The following is a 21,472-nucleotide window of genomic DNA, read 5'->3' as shown; positions in this document are numbered from 1 at the left end:
ATTGATAAAGGTGGCTTAATTTAGTGACGGCTAAGAAACTAGCCGATTGCCTGAGAAACCACATTAAAAGTACTTTTATCGTAAGTTCATAATAAGGGGCCTATGAATACCGGCCTTATATTAATTGCACTCTACTTCTGCGCGTGTCGCGTGTTACCGGCGATGTTGCGGCCGGTCGCTACGAAGAATCGAAAAAGTTAATGCGAAATTAATAAATTTTTTTTTAACAGCGATCGTAGTCACGTGAGATCGTATATGTGGCGAACAATTTTGAGGAATTAGGAGCTGAAACGACGACGAGTTCTGGAATTTCCGGCGTCATTACTCTAGCAACTGAATGCCACTGGCACCGTGCGTGGATTGGCTCCGATTCAACGGATATTGCGTATCCATACGGAAACAGCGAATCAACACGCGGATCGTATATCGCGGGCTATACTGGAATCGGAAATTATCGTTGCTTTCCTTTCTTGTGTGGCGAAGCCGGTACGACATACGTATACATTAGTCTCGATAAGCCACAGCCACGACGAGGTAGGGAGCCAGCAGCTCCGGAATTCATCTCGAAGTGAGACGGCCGAATTGCAGAGCGTTTCTTTCTGATCGTGCGACGGTCGCCAATTAGGATAGAGAGAAGCGCTCATTGAACCGTTTACGGTTAGTGTCTGATACAGCAGTCCGGTGGACGTTAATACGGCGAAAGCGCGGACACGATGGCGGCGGTAGAGGGTTATCAAAATCAAGCGCAATGCGAGACACAATCGAATCAGGAGCAGTCTTCGAGTCATCAAGGCCAAATGGATCAGCAGGACCAACAAAGTCCGCAAGGCAATCAGCAGATGCAACAACAGGACCATCATTTGCAGCAGTCCCAACATCACTCCTCACACCCACAAGCAACCGCCGGTATCCCTGGCAAGGACGACGAACGCAAGCTCTTCGTCGGTGGACTCTCTCGCAATACCACAGATAAGGAACTGCGCGATCATTTCAGCAAGTTTGGTGAAATCGAGAGTATTACTGTCAAGATCGATCCACACACCGGCATTTCACGTGGTTTCGCCTTCATGGTGTTCACTAATGCCAAGGCTATCGACAAGCTGCTTGCATCTGGAGAGCATTATATCAATAAGCGTAAAGTAAGTCAATGTTAGAAGTTGGAGAAGAATCTTATCAAACTTTATTTTACCTCTAAGTGTCTAAGTGTGTTCTTTTTTTTTGCATATGCATATTGGAGTACCTTATTTACGCACAACAATGAGAGAGGGAGAAACGAACAGATCTGCTGTTTTTAACCTTATTTTTTGTACTTTTTTGCAATTTTCTCCTTTTTTTATTTTGCAGTCGTTGTTGCAGTCGCAATATGTTGTTGTGTGCATATGTGTGTTTGTTTATACAAGAACAACACCTGTAGCATATACTAGTAAAGAGACTCAATAATTGTGTGTTTTGTTCAGTTAACAAAGTGATTCTGCTATTACTGTAAATAATATGTGTATTGCACGCACAATGGGATAATTATATAACATTGTTTCATGGTCATGCAGGTAGATCCGAAACGAGTCAGTAAGAAACCCCAGCACGGTAAAATCTTCGTAGGTGGCCTCACTCCTGAGATCACGGATGATGATATCAAAACATATTTCGGACAGTATGGCACCATTGTTGAGCTGCAAGCACCTTTCGACAAAATCAAGAATCAACGGAAAGGCTTCTGCTTTATCACGTTTGACTCAAAGGAAGTAGTTTACAAACTACTGAAGACACCGAAACAAACGATAAATGGTAAAGAAGTCGATGTGAAAAAAGTAAAAGTTAATCCGGATCCGAGAGGTCAAGGCTTCTGGGCACCTGGTTATGGATATGGTTATGGTGGTGGATACGGATATATTCCCGACTATAATGGTTACCATGGCGGATATGAAGACATGTATGCGAATTACGATTACGCTGGATATGATGGCTATGATAATATGGGATATGCACAGCCTAAGCCACGAGGCAATGGTCCAGGGCCTCGTCAGTTTCAGAGACATCAACCGTATTAAGCATAAGGAGGTATATTGAATCCTATGCACGTTATACCCGGTGATAAGATTTAACACATCTAGAAAGAGTTAGGTTAATTGCGTCTATAAATGATCCAGTCCGAGACTGAGGCTGTTTTTGGGGTTACAGGGAGTGTCATAAAGATAAAAAAACTTATCGACTAAAATTCAGAATATCGTGTATGTAATTGAGAGGAAGCTAAAAAAGGCAAAAAAAAAATGTCCTGCACAATATATTTGATATGAATTAACTGAGCAGAAATCATTCTGCATTATAGTTGATTCATGATCAACATTGAAAGGACTGGTTGCTCGTTATCATGTCTTTTTCTCTGAAAACTTATTACTAAAATTGGCGATCATTTTGGTTTTGCAGAACAAAATTTTGAAGGGAAGTATATAACAAATATGTTTGAAGGTAGAAAGAGGACATACTTGATATTTTTCCTTGTACAGTAGGACGCTAAAAAATGTATGGAATACTTTGAGGGTAAAAAATATACTTGATCTTTTCTTCCACACAAATGACAGAGCTAACGACATGATATTTCGTACAGAGCTTTTATTCAATTTAATGAATCTTTCGCTGTATGAAATGAAGCAGAATTTGTATAATTGCGAAACTGTAACCAATTCTAATGCCTGTTATGGAAAAGTTTTGAACAGGAGGAGACGCACTTCACACATTTGTATCTGCTCTCGTTATTCATGATGTTTAATTGACTAACATTTATAAGTAATAATTTAATACTCCTAATTTTCTTTAGAAATTTAAGTTTATCCCTCATTACTCAAGTTTGCTTAGCTTTTTCTTTGCGTAGTGTTATCTTTATGCGAATAATAAAATTCATGGTGTATAGCATGTACACAACATATATGATAAAACATAAAAATTGCCTTATTTACATACCTTTTTTTGACCTCCGCACGTTATAATTAAATAATAGACTTACAAAAATAAAACATTCAATGACCAAGGGATCTATTTCTACATAAAAATATTTCTTCCTCGTAAAATTGAATCTTATAACTATACAGCTTATCATAATGGTTAATAGTTCTTCTAGTTAATAAGTCTTGTAACTTGTAACTTATCTTCAGATTGTAAGTAATGAAATATGTACGTATATGTTATATGTATGTATGTATATACGGAATGTTCACATACGTACATATGTACATGTATGTGTATCTGTGTATGACTATTATGGATTTATAAAATTAGAATTTAGATGATAAATGCAAAAAAAAGAGAAAAATATAAAAAAGAATATAATTAAAATATGAACGTCCTGGGTATATACATGAAGTGCACGCAAACGACTCGACCATTTCGAGGAAATAGTTCGACAGATTGAAATGCTTATTTGCAGCACAGTATCACGCGAATGTATTAGGGTTTATCAGTGTTTTCCGTGTTTTGATCTGTCGAAGGTATTGCGTTCCTCCTTGCGACTGCATCACTTATGGTCGACAAATCAATCATCAAAAACTCTTAGCTGCCATTCGATGAAACAGCGTATCTGTAGTCACAAAGGAAAGAAAGAAGAACATTGAAGTGTAATCGTTAATTACTTATATGATATTTACGCAGCATCATACCACTATCATTGTCTTGAATGTGTCATAGTAAAAATCTATTGCCATAGTTAATTGTCCGGCAATGAATTCGTCTTCAATAAGATCTATCTTGAGAGACGGAATTTCATCACTCTCGTGTCGTCTGTGTGTGCTCGGTTTGTATAAAAAAAAAAGAAAAAAAAAGAGGAATGAATGAACGAAGATACGAATACAGCGCAAATAGATGAAATAGAGATGAACATATTACATTATATATCGAGGGAGAATGATGAATGAAAATTAACAAAGATTTTCTCGAGCTATCGGCGTTTATCAGAATGTTTAAGGCGGCGACCAGAGATGACGAATAATCTAAGCTACATTCACATTTTTTCCCGCATTTTTGTCTGTTAGCAGTTCCTGTTCATCGTACCAAGACTGCTGTTTATATCGCGAAAAGACTGTTATCAAACGATGATACAGGCTCTAGATAATTTGACAATTAATGAAACTTGTGGTTTCGACTTGCGAAATTATGAGAAAATAGAAAAATGAGGATAATGTAATAGTAGAGAATGTAGATATGACACAATGGGACTACATTTAGATACATCGAAATTATATACACAAGGCTGAAGAAGCTTTAAACATTCAAATAAAAAAAAAACTTTCTCAGACGTCGCAAAGGCATCGGCGGTTTGGCTTAAAACATTAAACAGACGTCAGTTAACAACGTGAAGTATCTTCTTGAAAATGTCACGTAAAATATCTCTCCTTGGGAATACATTTTTTAAGCCAAACTAATAATGTCTTTGAAATTAAATCTGTATACTGTGTATACCATATTTGCTGCGTGTGAAAATATATATTGAACAGGAGAGAGAGAGAAAGAGAGAGAGAGAGAGAGAGAGAGAGAGAGAACAGCGCGTAAAAATTAAAGGAAATGATACAGATATTTTGTTACTATTAATTACTATTCGCCTGTTTCACCCATGACACAGTGTATATTTTAATTATAGCAAAAAATAAATAATCATTTCAAATGTCTCTCTGTAATACTATTTTTATAACACGTTTTTAAATACATTAAATTGGTACAAAAGTTTTTTTTTTATCAAATTCTGTTTCAAATTAGATTGTGAGATTAGAATATTTTAAAAAGAGAATTATTGATTGATAAAAATAATATTTTAGAAACTGTATTTGGTTTTTAACTTCAATTAATAAATATCATAAATTTTTTGCATCAACACAATCTGAAAAATTATATGACGGAGAATGTGTATATGCATTACAATGTATACTGAACATACATTCGGTATATATTGAAACATTTTTCTATAAAANTAAAAAGGAAATATATATCCACAGATACCGACCTTTTTTCCCCACTCTGTATATATATTTCCTTTTTAATATAAAACGTATTTTTACATAAATTACATAAAACAAAATTATTTTGATTTTATTTATATAATAAAATAATTGGTATTGCGATATATTTGAAATAAAAAACTACAATTTTATATATATATATATATATATATATATATATATTATATGTACATAGAGTTGAATATGTAAAAAATATATAATATTACAATAATATTAAGTAATATTATTTTTTTAATATTATTAGGGGTGGACATGTAATCATCTATTCATATTCCACAAATATTATTTAATATTAAATAATATTACGCGCCTATAGAGGGAATATTCCCAGATAGAACAGGATATCCTATGGATATCCGTTTTGTGTCCATTTCTGGTCGGGATCTTTTTGGACCTTATAAGATGTCCATAAGATATACATTTGTGGACACTCTAGGAATATCCCCAAATGAACAAGTTTGTACATCCATACGTATATATATATTTGCTCCATGAAAAGGAAGCAGGCGAACAGCGATAGCTTCTCAACGCTGCTTTGCATTGCGAAGTGGGGGTAAATACGTTGACTTTTTTTCGCTGCATGAAATAGCATCTTATAGCGCGTGAGCGTCCAAAAAGAACGCACCCTAGAAAAATACCAAGTTACAGCTGGTTGGTCAATTGCATTAGTGGTCAATCTGTTCCCTCAAATTCGTTGTATGATAAAATTTCCCTAGACATCGCAGTGTTTTCAATGCCGACAATTACTATGGAATGTGATAGTCGGTCGCCCGAACGGAGGGGGTGGAAATAATAAAACGTTAGGCGTGTCGGCGTCAGTTTTTTACCCCTGTTGCGACGATAGTGTTGCGGTCTTTGGCCACCGTCGTTACTCGGTGCGATCAGTTTTCACGGATCTCTCGCGGAATGTCAAGGGCGCACGTGCTTGCGACGCGACAACGCGACAGTACTTCCGTGAAATCGCGACGATAATATATATTCTGACGGATAACTCTCAAGTGACGAACACGTTGTTTTACGTTGCGTCGCATACATGTGTCTGCCGTTTGTTCAAGCTGAAAGGAGGGTATGCTCTTATGGGGTAGCGAGTGGACGGTAGCCTTTGCTGGGGAATGGAGACGGAGAGCGTAAAGTCTGGGGCTAGTGAGCATAGCCATAGCCACCATAGCAGAAGCTCCCAGAAGCATCATCGGTCCCACAGCTCGAAACAGCATCACAGGCAGCACTCTCATCGCACCGCTAGGTAGCTATTGTGAACATACTGTGACAATTTCTCGGAAATATCTGGCTATCAGTAACATAGTTGTCAACAACTTTTTAAATCCGAAGAGATACATTTTATCAATACTGGTTTTCTGTAACAGGAGCAATCGTAGTCAGAGGAAAGAAAGGCAAAACTTAGATGGTAGCGAAATGGCTCCGTTTCAAACAACTGTGAATGTAAGAGGAGACAGTGTGGATAATTTAGGCCAAGAAGTGATTGAAGTACAGATATTACCACAGGATGAAAATTGGGGTGAGAATACCACAGCTGTAACTGGTAATACCTCGGACAGGTCAGAATCGACCGAGGATGTGAGCCATTGGCCGAATGAAAATGATGGTACATTTGGCTCCAGTTGTAATCGCTATGTCGGCCCGATTGTAGCAATGATACTTGGAATAAGCGCCTTTCTTAGTCCTATAGCCATGGTTATCTTGCCTAAGCTGGGATTCTTTCCCGATCCGATAACGGTACTGACGATGCAACAGAGGTTGCAGTTATTGTCATGTAATGCAGAATGCAAAGGTCAATTGCTAGGATTAGCGTTCAAACTAGTGCTACTAGGCATCGGTAGCTGGGCAGTGTTTCTGCGTCCGAGAGCAGCCACCATGCCGCGTATATTTTTATTCAGAACAGGAGTGCTGTTGCTCACTACACTGTGCATTTGTACTTATTGGCTTTTTTATGTTGTACAGGTTTGTGCAGAAATGACAAGTATCATTTATTCACTTACAAATGTACAAGTGTATATTTAAGAGAGCTTGCAGGTCACCGAGAGTGCTAAGACTGCTGCCAATGGCGAAGTAACAGAGTACAAAAGTTTAGTAAATTATGCGGGTACCCTTGCTGATACGCTACTGTTTATACACTATGTTGCTGTGCTGCTCATTGAAGTTCGTCATTTACAACCTACATTCTATCTTAAGGTATATTTTGCAACAACATTCGGCATTTTCTGAATCTCACATATTTCATTGACGTCATTGCAGGTGGTCAGATCACCGGACGGTGAGTCGAGATCTTATGCAATCGGTCAGTTATCGATACAGAGAGCAGCTGTGTGGGTATTGGAGAGATATTATACTGAGTTTCCGATTTATAATCCGTATTTGGAGAGATTACCAGTCTCGAAGTCCGGCAGAAAACAGTCGAGCTTCAAGTTCTACGAGGTCGACGGTGGAGTGACTGGCGCCATGCAGCCGCGCGGTTGTAGCGGCGACAGGGCTGTGCTAGCAGCTCAAGCACGTCGTCGAGACTCCAGTCACAATGAGCGCTTCTACGAGGAACATGATTACGAGCGACGAGTGCGGAAACGCCGGGCGAGGTTAATCACTGCCGCTGAAGAGGCCTTCGCGCACATTAAACGCTTGCACTCCGAGGTAGAGTCCACTCCGAACCCCGGGCCGATGGATCCCATGGAAGCTGCGCAAGCTGTGTTCCCCTCAATGGCGAGAGCTCTGCAGAAGTACTTGCGAGTCACTCGCCAACAACCACGTCACTCCGTGGAATCCATTCTAAATCGTCTTGCTCGTTGTTTAGCCCAGGATGCAGCGCCGCGTGCCTTCTTAGAGCCATTTTTCAACACAAGTCCGGTGCTGTCGAATGAGAAAGAGAGACAAAAGCGGTCGCATCATTGGGCCTTAGTGTGTGAAGGAGAGCTACCCTCGCGCCAGATCGCTAATGGTTGTGAATTTCAGTTAAGACAGGGCGAGGTAGCGCTTCTGTGTACAGCGCATAGATTACCGCACTTTAATCTTACTGAACAATTGGCGCATCCCAAATCAAACAAGTTTCTACTGCGACTAAACTCGGAAACCTCGGTCTGAACTTTCTTTTATTTACTGGAACATAGACTATTATACATTAGACAGTATAATAGCCTTTTTCTTGACAAAAATAGACTGAAAGAATTACAGTTGAATGATAGTTTATTCATGAACTACAATTTTAATGATAACTCGACAATGTGTCTAACATTGATGTTATTCAGTTTCTTTTAAAAAGAACATTAACAATAATCTAAACACATCTTGGATCAATTATTATGAATTAATAATTAATTTGTATCTCAATGCGAAATACTCCGTTCTTATATCTTTATAAGGCATATATATATATATATATATATATACACACACACACACATATTTATTTATTCCATTATACTGCATATCATGAAACATATTGAATGAAACGTTTAATTTAACTATCGCAAATATCTCAAAAAAGCATTGTGTGGAAAACTCTGTAATAAGATGTTTCATAAACGAGGGAGTTTTTAACGAAAAAAAATTTAACCATCCATATTACATTACTTCTTGAAATTAGTTATAAGAGTGTGCAATAAAATGTGCAATATAAAAAAAGGGATTTATTAAGAAAAAATTAAGGTGATGTGATGATAGCGCATCAACTTCAGATTAAACTAATATTTGTATGTTATGATTGCTTTCATGCCTCTAAAACTTTTGAGACAATTTTTCATGCAAAGCATTTCATTGGAGATATTTACGACCGTCATATTAAATGCTTTAGAACTCATACACGAATGTGTGTATATATACACACTTTAAATATATTTGAATAGATACAGAAAAGTTTCAAATGTATATATGCACATATATTTTTTTTCTTATTTTTTTTTTTTAAGACAAAATATCTCTAGATTAAAAAGCGCAAATAATATTCTTACTGATATATTTACATTAATTAATATGTATTTCTGTATTCATAGATTATACAGGGTGTCCCAAACTAATCTCGGTTCTTGTGGTGTCCAAGTAGAATTGGTGAAACTGCTGAGCAGAAAAGCCATTTTGCAAAATTCACAATAGTGAGAAATTAATTATTTTGTCTGAACTAATAAGCGCACAGGAAGGGGTAGTTTAGACGCTGTATAAAAAAATGACTTCTGAAAATCTCCTAGTAACAATAAGTATCAATTGATAGCGAGAGGCGTGTTTCTTTTCGACGCACAATCGAAATGTGTCACATGCCACATTACTCCGCCTTTAGAAATCGGTTGATGCTCATCGTTGCTGGGAGATCTTCAGAAATAAGCCATTTCTTTCTTTATACAATGTCTGGTCCTACCTTTTCCCGTGCGTTCATTAGCTCTGACAAAATAATTAATTCCTCACTAACTATTGCAAATTTTGCAAAATGGTATATGACTTTTCTGATCGGTTTCACCCGTTCTACTTGCACACAACGGGAACCAAGATTAGTTTCGGATATTCTGTATTTATAGTGTGGTACATGGCAGAATATGCTTCAAGCGTATAAATTTCTACGTATGTGTTCATATACAGAGTGTCTCAGAGCTGAATATCCCCGCTTTGTAGAGGTGTAGAGCTCATTGAGTTGAACAAAAAAAGTCCTATACCATTTTATGACAAAATCAATAAAAACTGACATCAGTATATTGAACTTTGACCTTTGAACTTGTTGTTAGGTACAATAGTTGTCATTCGGAACCAAAAAGTCTTGTGTTCCAATTTTGCAAATAACACGCAAATTGTTGAGGTATCATTTAAAGAAGCCTCTATACGTAGCCATTTTCAATCATTGATAACTCGAAATTTTATGTGGCACCCTGTATATATGCACATGTATAGCAACATATGCACAAAAACGCAATTCATAAATTTTTCATTTTTTTAAAAAAAGATATAGAACTTGTTATTCCATGTTCTATAATGTAGTAACGCACAATGAATATACATCAGTTATGGTTTTAATTCTGATGTTATATTTTAACATTTTTATATTCTTTTATATTTTATTTTTATATTTTTTTACTTTAATACATGATCTACTAGATATACGCGTATGATCCAACAGCTGATAGACGATAAGAACTTTTGATATGTGTATACTTTTCCATTAAGTAAATTTGTTTTAAATTTACATTCGTATTATTATTATATCAAGTATTTTTGCGTTGTGATTAAATGAAAATGAAATTATTGATAAATTGTATATCCTTATTATGTATGTTCAAATTATGTTCTTTTGTTTTCTCTTAAATGCTAACTCGAACAGTAATAGAAGCAGCATTTAACATGAAACTTTAGTAAATGAAATCAGTTCTTGCACATTAGTTAATTTCTTCTTATCAAACTATTATTATAAAAGTCTTTCTCTGTAACTTGCAATTTTCATAATCGTTTAACGCAGTCGTTTATAATTGAACTAAAAAATATAAAACTAGAAAAATTATGGAAGTAATTTCAAACATAACGTGATCAATTGAGTCGAATTATGTAATAACATTATAATTTTTAATCATTAATCGATATAATTTTTAACTTAATTCTCATTAATTATACATATCCTAATGTGTCCAAATAAATTTCAGCGCTTATATGTTATTTAAGCACATACGATATATACACAATGTCTATTCTAGTACATGTATATAGTAAACAGAAATTCTCTAGAATTGGATTATGGCATGTATATATTCGTATGTGTACGAAATCTCTTTGAATAAATCGATGAACGATAGCGTGAATTTTGAACTTTCAATAAACCAGAAAGAAAGAGAGACGCAAAGTTTTTATGTCAAAGTAATAAATATTGTTAAACTTTTCTGTCGCATTTCAAGTTATATTATCGTCATCATAGCAAAATTTACAAATGCTCAAAGTATGAACTCTACATTGACACGAGCATTTCAAGATAGCTTACAAATATGTGCTTTTGTGCTTGTGGGATTTTTTCATTGACGTCAAATGCTTTGCTACGTTAATAAATTGTGTAATACATCAACACAAAAATACGTGAAAATGTCTTTTTAAGTGTTGATTTGCAAGAGATTTTCAACTTGAGAGAGGATATTCTCGATTTGAAACATCGTTTTGTAGGTGATTTTTAGACATTTTTTTTTTTATAAACTATGAGACATACAATTCTGAAGTTTTATATCAATATTTATTATCTATATTTTAATAACAATAATTTCTGCACATTAATATCTTCAATATTAATAAAGTTACAAATAATTTTGTAAGCATTGAACGCAAAAGATGGATCGCTACGATTTCGGACGTTGTAAGCTTGTCAGATCAAAACGGTGAACAAATTATTAAGCTATAAACTTGTGGAAAACTTCTGCCCTATCACGATAGAGAGTAAAAATTGATTTTTGACAAAATAACACGAAAAAAAATCGATTTTTGGTCGGTTTTTTTTTTATTTTGAGAGTCTAAAAAATCGAAATGTTAAAACTTTTCTTCGTGGTGAAAATGATAGCCACAAGTTTATACTTCATAATTCTTTTGTCGTTTTAGTTTCAAAAGCTTACGTCTGGCATCGTGGAACTTTTCGCGTTCAGCGCGAAATTAACTTGATTATTATCAAAGATGTTAACGTACAAAAGTATATAGTTTTAAAGCATAATTAAATATGAAACAAAAAACTTCGAAATTACATGTCTTGCAATTTTTTTTCAAAGAAATGCTTAAAAGTCATCAAACGAAACGGTCTAGATGAGAATATCTCCAGATAGAAATGCGTGATAATCACGTTTCATCATGTGATGTCATACTGTAACTCCAACTTAATATCTTTTAAAGATCATTACGTGATTAATGTCATATGAGCACAAGATGTATACAAATAATGTGTGCATATTCTTGACTTGATTATGATTAATGTTATTGGATGAGATATTTTTGTAACATCATGACATGAATCTGAGCAGCATATAGGCCTGTATCTATTCTTGTCCTCACGTTATGATTATTGTGAATACAAAATGAGGTAAAATTGAATACATTTTGCTATGTGGGTCCTTTTGAAAAATATTGAAGTTTGTAGGTACCAAGTAATTTGTTTATAATTTGATATTAAGTATCAATGTGAGTAGTTTTTGCTATGAATGTTCTTTCTTTTTTTTTTACTTTTTTTATCATGTGTGATAACTGTGTATTATTTGACAAATGAAATGAAATATACATTTGATGTATAAAAAGGTTCGCTTCTTTTCCTATATAAGAAACTTATCCGAGGAATCCGTAACAACCTCTTCAATCTCATTTGGATATTATGTAATAAAAAAGAATAAAGTACTCAATTCAAATATTTATTCAATATTCATTCGTTTAACTTAAAATATTTACAGGTCAGAATTTAAGACTACTCGCTATGATTCTTCTTGTTTAATGTCGTCAGAAGCGAGAAAACAAGCTAAAATTCTTTACNNNGAAGCGAGAAAACAAGCTAAAATTCTTTACGTTATACCTTCAGATAAAAAGATACATCAATATATCTATACAATATCAATACAAAATGACACTTGTAAAAATTACTTGAACGCTCTTTTTACTCGAACAATTAATAGATGATCATAAAATAAACATAATAATAAAATAAATATTGACAAAATGACACGAGAAAAGAGGTTAGAAAGGTACAGCAAGAAACACACAGTCACTTTATTAGCCAGACATCATTAGATATAATATTTTGGATGATATTTAACCAATAAAGACTGTCTCTTACTGGAAAGCAGCCATTATGTATAAAATCTTCAAAATTGCATGTAAAATGTTTAGATATATGATAAAACGGACGTGGTTGCAGATATAGTTATTGAAATGAAAAATATAACTAGTTGCAGATCAAGATACAAAAAAGTACCAAAATACTGTAATTAAATATATGTAACTAAATACAACATTGCATTTCACTTTTCAATTTTATAAACACAAGTTGTTTTAGCTATGTAACAATTTGCAGATAAAAAGTGTAGAAAAAAGTATTATATAAAACTGTCTATCGGAGAAGTTTTTTGTACAAATATTTAATTTTGTACTTCCTACACAAAAATAATATCGAAAATTTATATAATAAATTGACAACTTTTTTATTATATTTCCTGCCTTAATGGTTTTATACTTTTTTTCAATTTTATACTTCATTATTTGCATTATTACATGCATCATTGGTATAATGATATAACGATATTATGTAAAATTTTGATATATATATATATTAAATATTAAAAAGTAAAATAATTAATACAGTATTTTTTTTAAATAACATGGATCATTAACATTTTAATGCACAATCGCACCTTCTGTGCGCGGAGCCTTATTTGGTAGTCCACGATCTTGTGAATATTACCCGTAGCTGGGACGTGCCGTGCGGCAGGACGGAAGCAACGAGGATTAGTATGGGCAATCGACGGAGCGCCGATTATAACGACCGACGAAAGGAAGCACCAAGTGAACTTTCATATATTAGAAATAGCAAGTAATCGCCAGAATGGACGCCGAAGTTACTTCTAAATTTCAGCTGCCGAAGACAGCGAACGGAGCGAAGCTAATAGTCCCGGGGAAAGCTGATCGCCACGCAAACAGCGGTGAGCCGGAAGGACGCTATCAGAGGCGAACGAGGGAGACAATCGGCCACCGATGAAGAGATTTTTTTGTTCACCTCAATCTGTTTTACGTCCTCACGATGTTAACCATTGTTGATTCTTGATACCTTATATTTATACAGGATGTCTGGCGCAAGACGTGTCAACTGTCACAAACTTGTAGTTTAAGTCAATGTGAAAAAAAAGTCTTGTACATTTTGCATACAACACTAACAAAATTTTAAGTCATTTATTATTAAAATATTAAAAATAGCCACGTATAAAAGCTCTTTTAATTAATAATTCAAAAGTTTGCGTATTATTTGCAAAATGATAAAAGATTTTTGTTCAGAGTGACCTAATCTACATGTATATGATAGCTGTTGCCGACAGATATCAGTATATCGGAGCTTGAACCATGAACCTGTCGCTAGGAGCATATATATTTACTTATATAATTGTATAACTATTGTATATTAATATATGAATTTTGTGCATTAATGCCTGCGATAGAGCTTTTACTTGCCATTATTTTCCGTGTTAAACTTTTAACATCATGTCATGTTGAAAATTAATCACACGACTACCGTGTTTGCATATTATTATTATAGAAATAATTTGTATTACAGAAGATGTTCGTTCACATTCTTAAGAATACTCCTAAATTGTAATTTTTTTCAATCAGTTTTAGCATAACTAAAAAGGGAGTATATCCTTTTTTTTTTACTATTAGAAAACAGTATTATCAGCCAGACAGACTTTATGTGGCATTTTATTCCAGCTTTGTCTCGTAAAACGACTGAAACCTGAATTACCGATAACACAAGTTTTTCAAATACGATTTTACCACATATTTCTCAATCGAATTTTCGTCCACAAACAAGTCGCAATAAGTATATAAAAATCAGGAAAAGGTTTCACTCTGATAGGACTGTGAAATTTTATTTATAATGAAATGAATTTAATTTTTAAACATTGTACAGTCTGTGAGAAGAAATATAATTCCATTTTTACTGTTTGACTGGTAGTAAATTATTTTGTATTCTTGTGTGTGTGTGTGTGTGTGTGTGTGTGTGTGTGTGTGTGTGTGTGTGTGTGTATACGTATGTGTGTACAATTACCTTATATAATTATAATATATCAGACAGATTCTCTCACATAACGTCTGCGGTATGAAAAGGAAAGTCCATCTCTCTTTGTTATTCTTTTTTTTCTTTCTCTTTATTCCTATTCACTTTTGCTAATGCTTACGCTCTCCTGATTACTAACATATATAGCGCAAAATACTTGATAATCGGTCTCGTTTAAAAGTGAAAAATGTGTAAAAACGTGAACCCTTGATGTAACGACAGTATAGAGCATTACTTTTTGTCTGAGAAGTTAATCCGCGTATTGTATTTCAATTGTTTTTTTTCTTATCTCGTAATAGTAGTTTGGATTCGCTGGAATACTCCTAATTCCTGTCAGTGGCTCGAAGCTTCTCCTCGACAGCCTCCTCAGAAGCCTCCGAGAGATCCGTCGCCTGTATGTACTTTTGTACGCCGACCAGCGACTTTTTCAGAGCGTCGAAAGAACTCGAGTACAACATCTTCTTCTTAACTTTGGCCGTGTCAGGACACCACGACATTAAGAATAGTTTCTGTTTCTTGGATGCCTGTTAAAAAGATTTTATTTGTTTGTTATTTTCAAAATTACTTTTTATTCACAGGTGTTAAAAGCGTGTTTAAGATTTGATGCGAAAAATAACATTTGACGAAACAATTTACCTCGGAAGTACCCTGACACTGATGAGTATATTCAAAGTCGAACAGGCCATAGCGACACTCCCCGCTACCGCCCTTCTGCAAATCCTCAAGGAAGGCGTCATAAGCCGCATCGCGAGGTCCGATGACTTCGACATCTATCTGCCTTTCATCTTTGATATAAAAGATCACGTATCGGTGCTTCTTGTCTTTCTTTATCTCCTCGTATGTTGTCTTGCAAACGTCCGCGACTGTCACTCCGGATGCCTAAACGAAATATCGACAAACATGGATTATTATGGTAAAAAACAGTGATGATTCAACCGCTTTTAAGAGGTTATTTAATATACCCATCATATAGGTTTCAAGATACTTTTTTTCTTCAATTGGGGAAGGGGAGGTTAATTACCGCGAAATTTTAATTTCAAATCCGAACTCTGTTTTACCACGTATGAATTTGTAGAGCTGTGAATTTCTCCTTCTTAATATCTTAGCGCCGAAGAACAATCGTACGGAAAAGTCGCATTAATCTCAGCACGGTTAATGATTATTGAAAAGCATGTTGCAACCGGATGTTGAGGTATCGCCGGCCAAGTTAATTGGCATGTTCTTTCCTATGACGATACAATACGTTGGCGGCAATCGACATCGTGCGCTCTTCTTCTNGGGGGGGGGAGGGCAACGTTACTGAAATAAATTCTTCCCACGCGCGAACCCCGAAGCTAAAAGAGATCCGACGATCCACTTCTAAAGTTATACGCTGGTCGTCGGTCGCGCGTGCTACGAAGTCGACGCGATCTTCTTCCTCTCGCTTCTACGCTTCGCAGAAATTTCGAGATGCGCCAAACAGCATTTCGAATCAAGATGTCAGAGAGGAAGATGCGAGACTTTTAACGTCAAAAATATTTCCGAGATTCTCAACCTCTGTTTCGTAATATGTTATATAGTAGTAACAAGATCTAACGCATTAGATTGCAAATTATTTTCTTCGATAAATACAGGAAAAGATAAAATCACCACGTATACGAGCGTCTACATTTCTTGAAAATTACAACATGTGGACTTTAATTTCCGCATAATTCGCATTTCATCATTCGTCACTCGTCATGCGGATAATACGATCCAAGTGTACACGGGGGCGATCCAAGAGCATCGCGATATTCGGTTTCGTTACTCCACAATAGGTGTTTTAAGAAAGAAATTGATCGTTCGAATGTGAAAAGAATAATTAAGTATGATTGGTCAATTTCTTAAAATACAGATACCTATTGTAGACCGGGACGGCAGCTTTCGCAGACGAACCAAGATTCATGTAATGCATATTTTTATAATGGATGGTACAAGGCTGCGCTCAAATAACGCCGATGTATTGCGTTTTCGGATAAATCAGCGAACATGGATCGCAAAGGCTGTTCCTGCGAAAAGCGCGTCGGTTGGAGGGCAGCCAGTAAACGTAAAGCGGAGGATGCAACTCTTGGGTCGATATCCTGATGGCGGGCGGTGACAGGGGATGCCGGTTAGAGGGATGATGCCGAGGCCTCCCTCTTTTAGGGCGTGTTGTACCCCTCTCGTGCGCACGAGGCGCACAAGGTCAAACGAAAGATGATTCATCGACCAATATAACAACCGATAAAACAATCGTTCCTTTTAGCCGCGCATTTTGGACGTACTTACGCTTGTAGAAGAAGAAATAAATAACAACCGAGAAAGCAGATCTGACAATCAACAATTTTGAGCTTTGCTTGAAACCTCGGCGTTTTGACGCTTAAAAGGACGAGACATTCCTAGAAAGACCGTCATAATGATGGGAGGTTCAATCAACCAGCCGCCAGGTCGCAACGTAGACGTCAGTGAACTTCGAGAGTCGCTGGCCCGCAAGAAAATAACCGACCTTCTTACAGGCTCATTGAATCCCCCCCCCCCCTTCTCTCTTTACCAGCACGGCGCGACGTACCGCTCTCCTAGTTCACTGTCATCCTCGAGACGAGGAGCGAAGTACTAAAGAAAGGAAGGTAATAGCTCGGCAAGAGAAGGCAGTTTCGCGAAGAGAGTTGCTGTTACCAAGAATACATGTAAATATTTCGACCAAATAATCGACATGAAGAGTGGAATATTGATAAAAACCAAAACGTGAACGTTTCACATTGCTACAAATTTCACAAAATTACTTAGCATTCAAGTTACTTTTATTACGCGACGACTTATTATCCTTGAGATATCGTAGTAGGAAGAAACATAAGATTTTCAAATAAAGTGACAAAACTTGATATCTATTAAATCAATATCCGTCAAATCATTTTCAATCACACGTATCTACATAATCGTGCATTAAGATTATTCAAAGAAACAATATCTCAAATATCACTTCTATTACATATGACTTTCTGGATGATATTTGACGTATTGTAGTTTCGTTGAATGATCAACACACAAGTATTCAGAAAGGATATGTGATTAGAAATTCTAGTGGATCAAGTATATAGCCAGGTGTTAATAATATGTTTGACATCGAGCATGCATTACATAGCATTATTGCTTCGTATAGATGAATTTCTCGTGGAAAATAAAACGTGCTGGGACGTATTCCAAGGTTAAGGTCTCGTTTAATCACACAAACGATTTAATGATTCGGACGTGATAGTGATTCCGGCTTGACTCATGATTTTATTTATATCCGCGCGAATGTAGCCGCAAGTGGTTTCGATAAAAGAACATGGTAGTGCAACTTTTCACGATATCAAAGCGAAAACTCCGTTTATCATTCACGAATTCACTCGCCTCCTAGTTATTTTGTAGATTTTTTTACACTTCATTGTTGCATCGGTGACTTTTACATGGGAATTTTTTTACCTCATTTTGTACAACTTGTGTCAACGAACAAATAAATTCAATTCTGTTATATACAGGGACATTAAGAGACTCAAGAGTCAATATCCGATTGAGTTTTGTTAGTAATAAAAGAAAGTTATTGCCAACGGAAAGTATTTTTTCGATACGTGTTTTAAAGTATAATCAACATTCTCAATAATATATAAAAACTCTTGTTTAATTATAGCATGTATATACGATAGCGTGTTATTACAGTTTTAAAGAGAAAATAAAGGTAGAATTTAATTAATATTTGAAAGAATTAGTTGATACATCCATGTACATTTTGCAAGATAAGTGCTCGATTATTCGATGGCGTAGGAACGAAAATGTGATAGTGGAAATTGTTGGGTATTCTCGAGTATCCTGATGTGATTCTAACTCTTCTAGCCGATAACGCGAAATCGAATTTCTGATTAATTTTATTATTTTTTCTGTTCTCTTTTTCGACATGACAGACACAATATCGCCAAGAGGAACAGAGTCGTCTCGTTGAAACAGCATGAAAATTGATATAATCAATGCACTCTGAGAAGTCGTTTAATGTGCCGACGTGGACGATCTTGATGGGACCTAACTAAACCGAATGGATTCGAATGAAAAATAGTCGACGCAAATCCCGGCCGAAACAAATACGCTCTTCCTTCTTTTCACTTGAACGACGAAAACAATGATCTGCCAATTGAGACAATGATTCCTCCATCTTAGAAAACGGTGTCTCTCGGCCGGAATTGGGACTCAAAATAACTGTATGAAAATAATATTAAGTAATAAAATTGAGTAAACGACAGGATGGACTTTCAACTCTATTCATTTTTTTGCATAAAATGAGTAAAAGAAGTAAATAATAACATAAATCTTAGAGAGTTATAAATTCTCGAGACTTACATCAGTGAAGAAAAGAGATACTAAATACATGTTAATGAGAGATACTAAATACATGGTTAATACGACAACGTTGAACGTGACAATTGGAGAACAAAGATATACAATGAACTCGGGCGTGCCACAAGTAAGGGGCTTTCCTCAACACGACAGATAATAGACGTGCGAGTAAATACGTTCGATTCGAGGCTCTCTTGTAAACGCGGCGTTACGAACGACAAATGGAGCGTTCCTTCGCAGCAAGCCCGTTACCTTTTACGTCCGCGAATGTTATCGAGACACGATCGTCGCGACGTTCGAGGGAAACATCACACCGCGATGCGTGTTCTCAATTTCAATGTGCATCCTCTCGTGAGCGAACGTTAGAGCGAATTGGAGTTTATGCGATCGTCAGTCTCCGTAGATAGAACTAAAAAGAAATGAAACCAACAGATTTTCGATTTGGTTAACCCAGCTAATGTTCTTACGAAACTTATCCATGAGGGAAAGGTCAAGACGAAAAATCAAAGGAAAAACAACTCTGAAATCAAGTAAAAGAGCGAGATGATACAAGTGGAATAGGGAAACTGTCGGGCATAAAAACGCGATCTCATGGTCGTGTGACGTGATTCTCTGCCGATATCGGTCGTCATCACTCGGCCGGCTCGCCAAAGTAGAAATGAATCATCTTAGAATCGCACGATGAAGGCGCCGTAATAGTCGCCGCCGTAGCCGCCTTGGGCGAAAAAGAACGGAGCGAACGTGATACGTGGCTGAGAGGACGGTAAAACATGCGATCTGATCGAAAGGCCTATGCTAGGTAGGTGCAAGAAGGCGTATTCTCCTAAGCCGGGCCTCAAGCAGAAATGGCGACCGACGCGTCTGCTCGCGGCCATAACCACAAAAAAATCGACGGATGCCGGGTGGCCTCGCCCATTGTCGTGGCATTTCACCAACTTTTCGCGGCTAATACAATATTTACCATTTCTCGTAGGAAGCCGGTAAGCAGAGTCACGTGAACGAGCACTTTAACCGACACTTTTCCGTAGTATCTCGATTGAACTGGATAGCGGCGCAGTGTCCAGTCGAAAGGGTCGCGCGGCTAGCTCACAGACAAACGGGAAGGGAGGCTCCTCTCTCTCTCTCTCTCCTCGCGAGATCCTGTATCCCTACGCCTGCGCGCACAGCGCCGCACGTCTCGTGCTGATTGGAGCGCGCTCGTTGCACTTGGTCAAAAATTCCGAGTTGGCTGCGTGCGTCGTTCTGCAATAAGCGGTGACCGCATGTGAAAAATCGCAAGCTCAACGTCAAGCTCTTCGAGACGTTGTTCGCTGAAAACGCGCGTACAAGGCGGACGGGTCGCACGATATGTTGAATCACGCGGCACGGTCTCGCATTTTATCGGCTCGTCGAAACGAGCAAAAGTGCCACGCGAATTGTGCGAGGCATGCGATAAAGACTGATCGACCGGCGCAAAATCGATTCGCAGAACCATGAAACATGCGGGAGGAATTAGTCATTGACGCGGACGTCGCACGGCCCAATCGTTGCCAGGGACGTGGGGAAATTGCCTTATATGGGCAGTGGCATGCGACAATCTTTCGCGTCGCGACTGCGCGCACCGGCTCCTCACAAAATGCTCCAAAACACCAAAAGCAGCTTTTCGATCGAGTCGCTCGGTCGATAACGTAGAATCAAGAGCGCATCGAGAAATCAATGTGTTCCTCCGACGATGGAATACTACTTTTACGCTCTTCAAATGTTCGATTATACGTGCAAAAACGAATTATACAATTTTTTTTATAACAACAAATTTCTTTTTACACAAAATGTTCTATCACTCGCAGAAAGACTCGGTTACTGACCACAATTTTTAAACTGAACAGATCGAGAATACGAATGTAATGCAATCATGTGCATGTATATATTTCCTTAATACTGTTAATTATACAGTTCACATCATTATTGTTTCTTTTTTGTGTGTATGCATAAGAGCATCAGACGCGATATTCGCATAAAAAGTGAAATTTCTTACGTAAATAATAAATCCCTTTGCAATTTGACACAATTGCCGAAGATTAATAGATTTTTCGATAAACCAGCTAGAAAAATATATTACAAAAATAAAAGCCGAAAATTATAATAATATGTTAATACATGTATTGTTTTGTTCAACAAGACAGCGTCCTTATCCTCAGTCAAATGTTTGTCATTTTCAATACATGATTAATAGACCATCTAACAATATTCGACCAGTAAAACATAAATTTCTTAGTGATCGGTCAACAATATGTTAAAAAATTACTAGTCTATATGTATGTATAATTTTTGTATATATATATATATATATATATATATATATATA

At 36.5% G+C, this 21,472-nt stretch overlaps 3 protein-coding genes across 3 annotated transcripts; 2 read left to right on the top strand and 1 right to left on the bottom strand.

The window, feature by feature from the left end:
* Positions 1-421: 421 nt before the first annotated feature.
* Positions 422-3,819, top strand: LOC106741665 (RNA-binding protein squid-like). The gene is made up of 2 exons (XM_014613900.1): positions 422-1,139; positions 1,548-3,819. Exons 1-2 carry the CDS (start codon positions 714-716, stop codon positions 2,046-2,048), a joined length of 927 nt encoding a protein of 308 aa, XP_014469386.1. The 5' UTR covers positions 422-713; the 3' UTR covers positions 2,049-3,819.
* Positions 3,820-5,769: 1,950 nt separating this feature from the next.
* LOC106741678 (vang-like protein 1) lies at positions 5,770-12,466 on the top strand. Its single transcript, XM_014613919.1, has 4 exons — positions 5,770-6,246; positions 6,368-6,962; positions 7,035-7,193; positions 7,257-12,466. Exons 1-4 carry the CDS (start codon positions 6,116-6,118, stop codon positions 8,091-8,093), a joined length of 1,722 nt encoding a protein of 573 aa, XP_014469405.1. The 5' UTR covers positions 5,770-6,115; the 3' UTR covers positions 8,094-12,466.
* A 1,882-nt stretch (positions 12,467-14,348) lies between these two features.
* Positions 14,349-20,560, bottom strand: LOC106741654 (cofilin/actin-depolymerizing factor homolog). The gene is made up of 3 exons (XM_014613871.1): positions 20,090-20,560; positions 15,400-15,642; positions 14,349-15,287 (listed from the first exon to the last, which is right to left on the bottom strand). The coding sequence occupies exons 1-3, from the start codon at positions 20,090-20,092 to the stop codon at positions 15,087-15,089; spliced, it is 447 nt and encodes a 148-aa protein (XP_014469357.1). The 5' UTR covers positions 20,093-20,560; the 3' UTR covers positions 14,349-15,086.
* Between the last annotated feature and the right edge of the window lie 912 nt (positions 20,561-21,472).

This window comes from Dinoponera quadriceps, unplaced genomic scaffold, assembly GCF_001313825.1.
Source record: "Dinoponera quadriceps isolate SergipeBrazil2010 unplaced genomic scaffold, ASM131382v1 scaffold586, whole genome shotgun sequence".
In the NCBI taxonomy this organism is placed as follows: Eukaryota; Metazoa; Arthropoda; class Insecta; order Hymenoptera; family Formicidae; genus Dinoponera; species Dinoponera quadriceps.
This window is presented reverse-complemented; position numbering and strand designations above follow the sequence as displayed.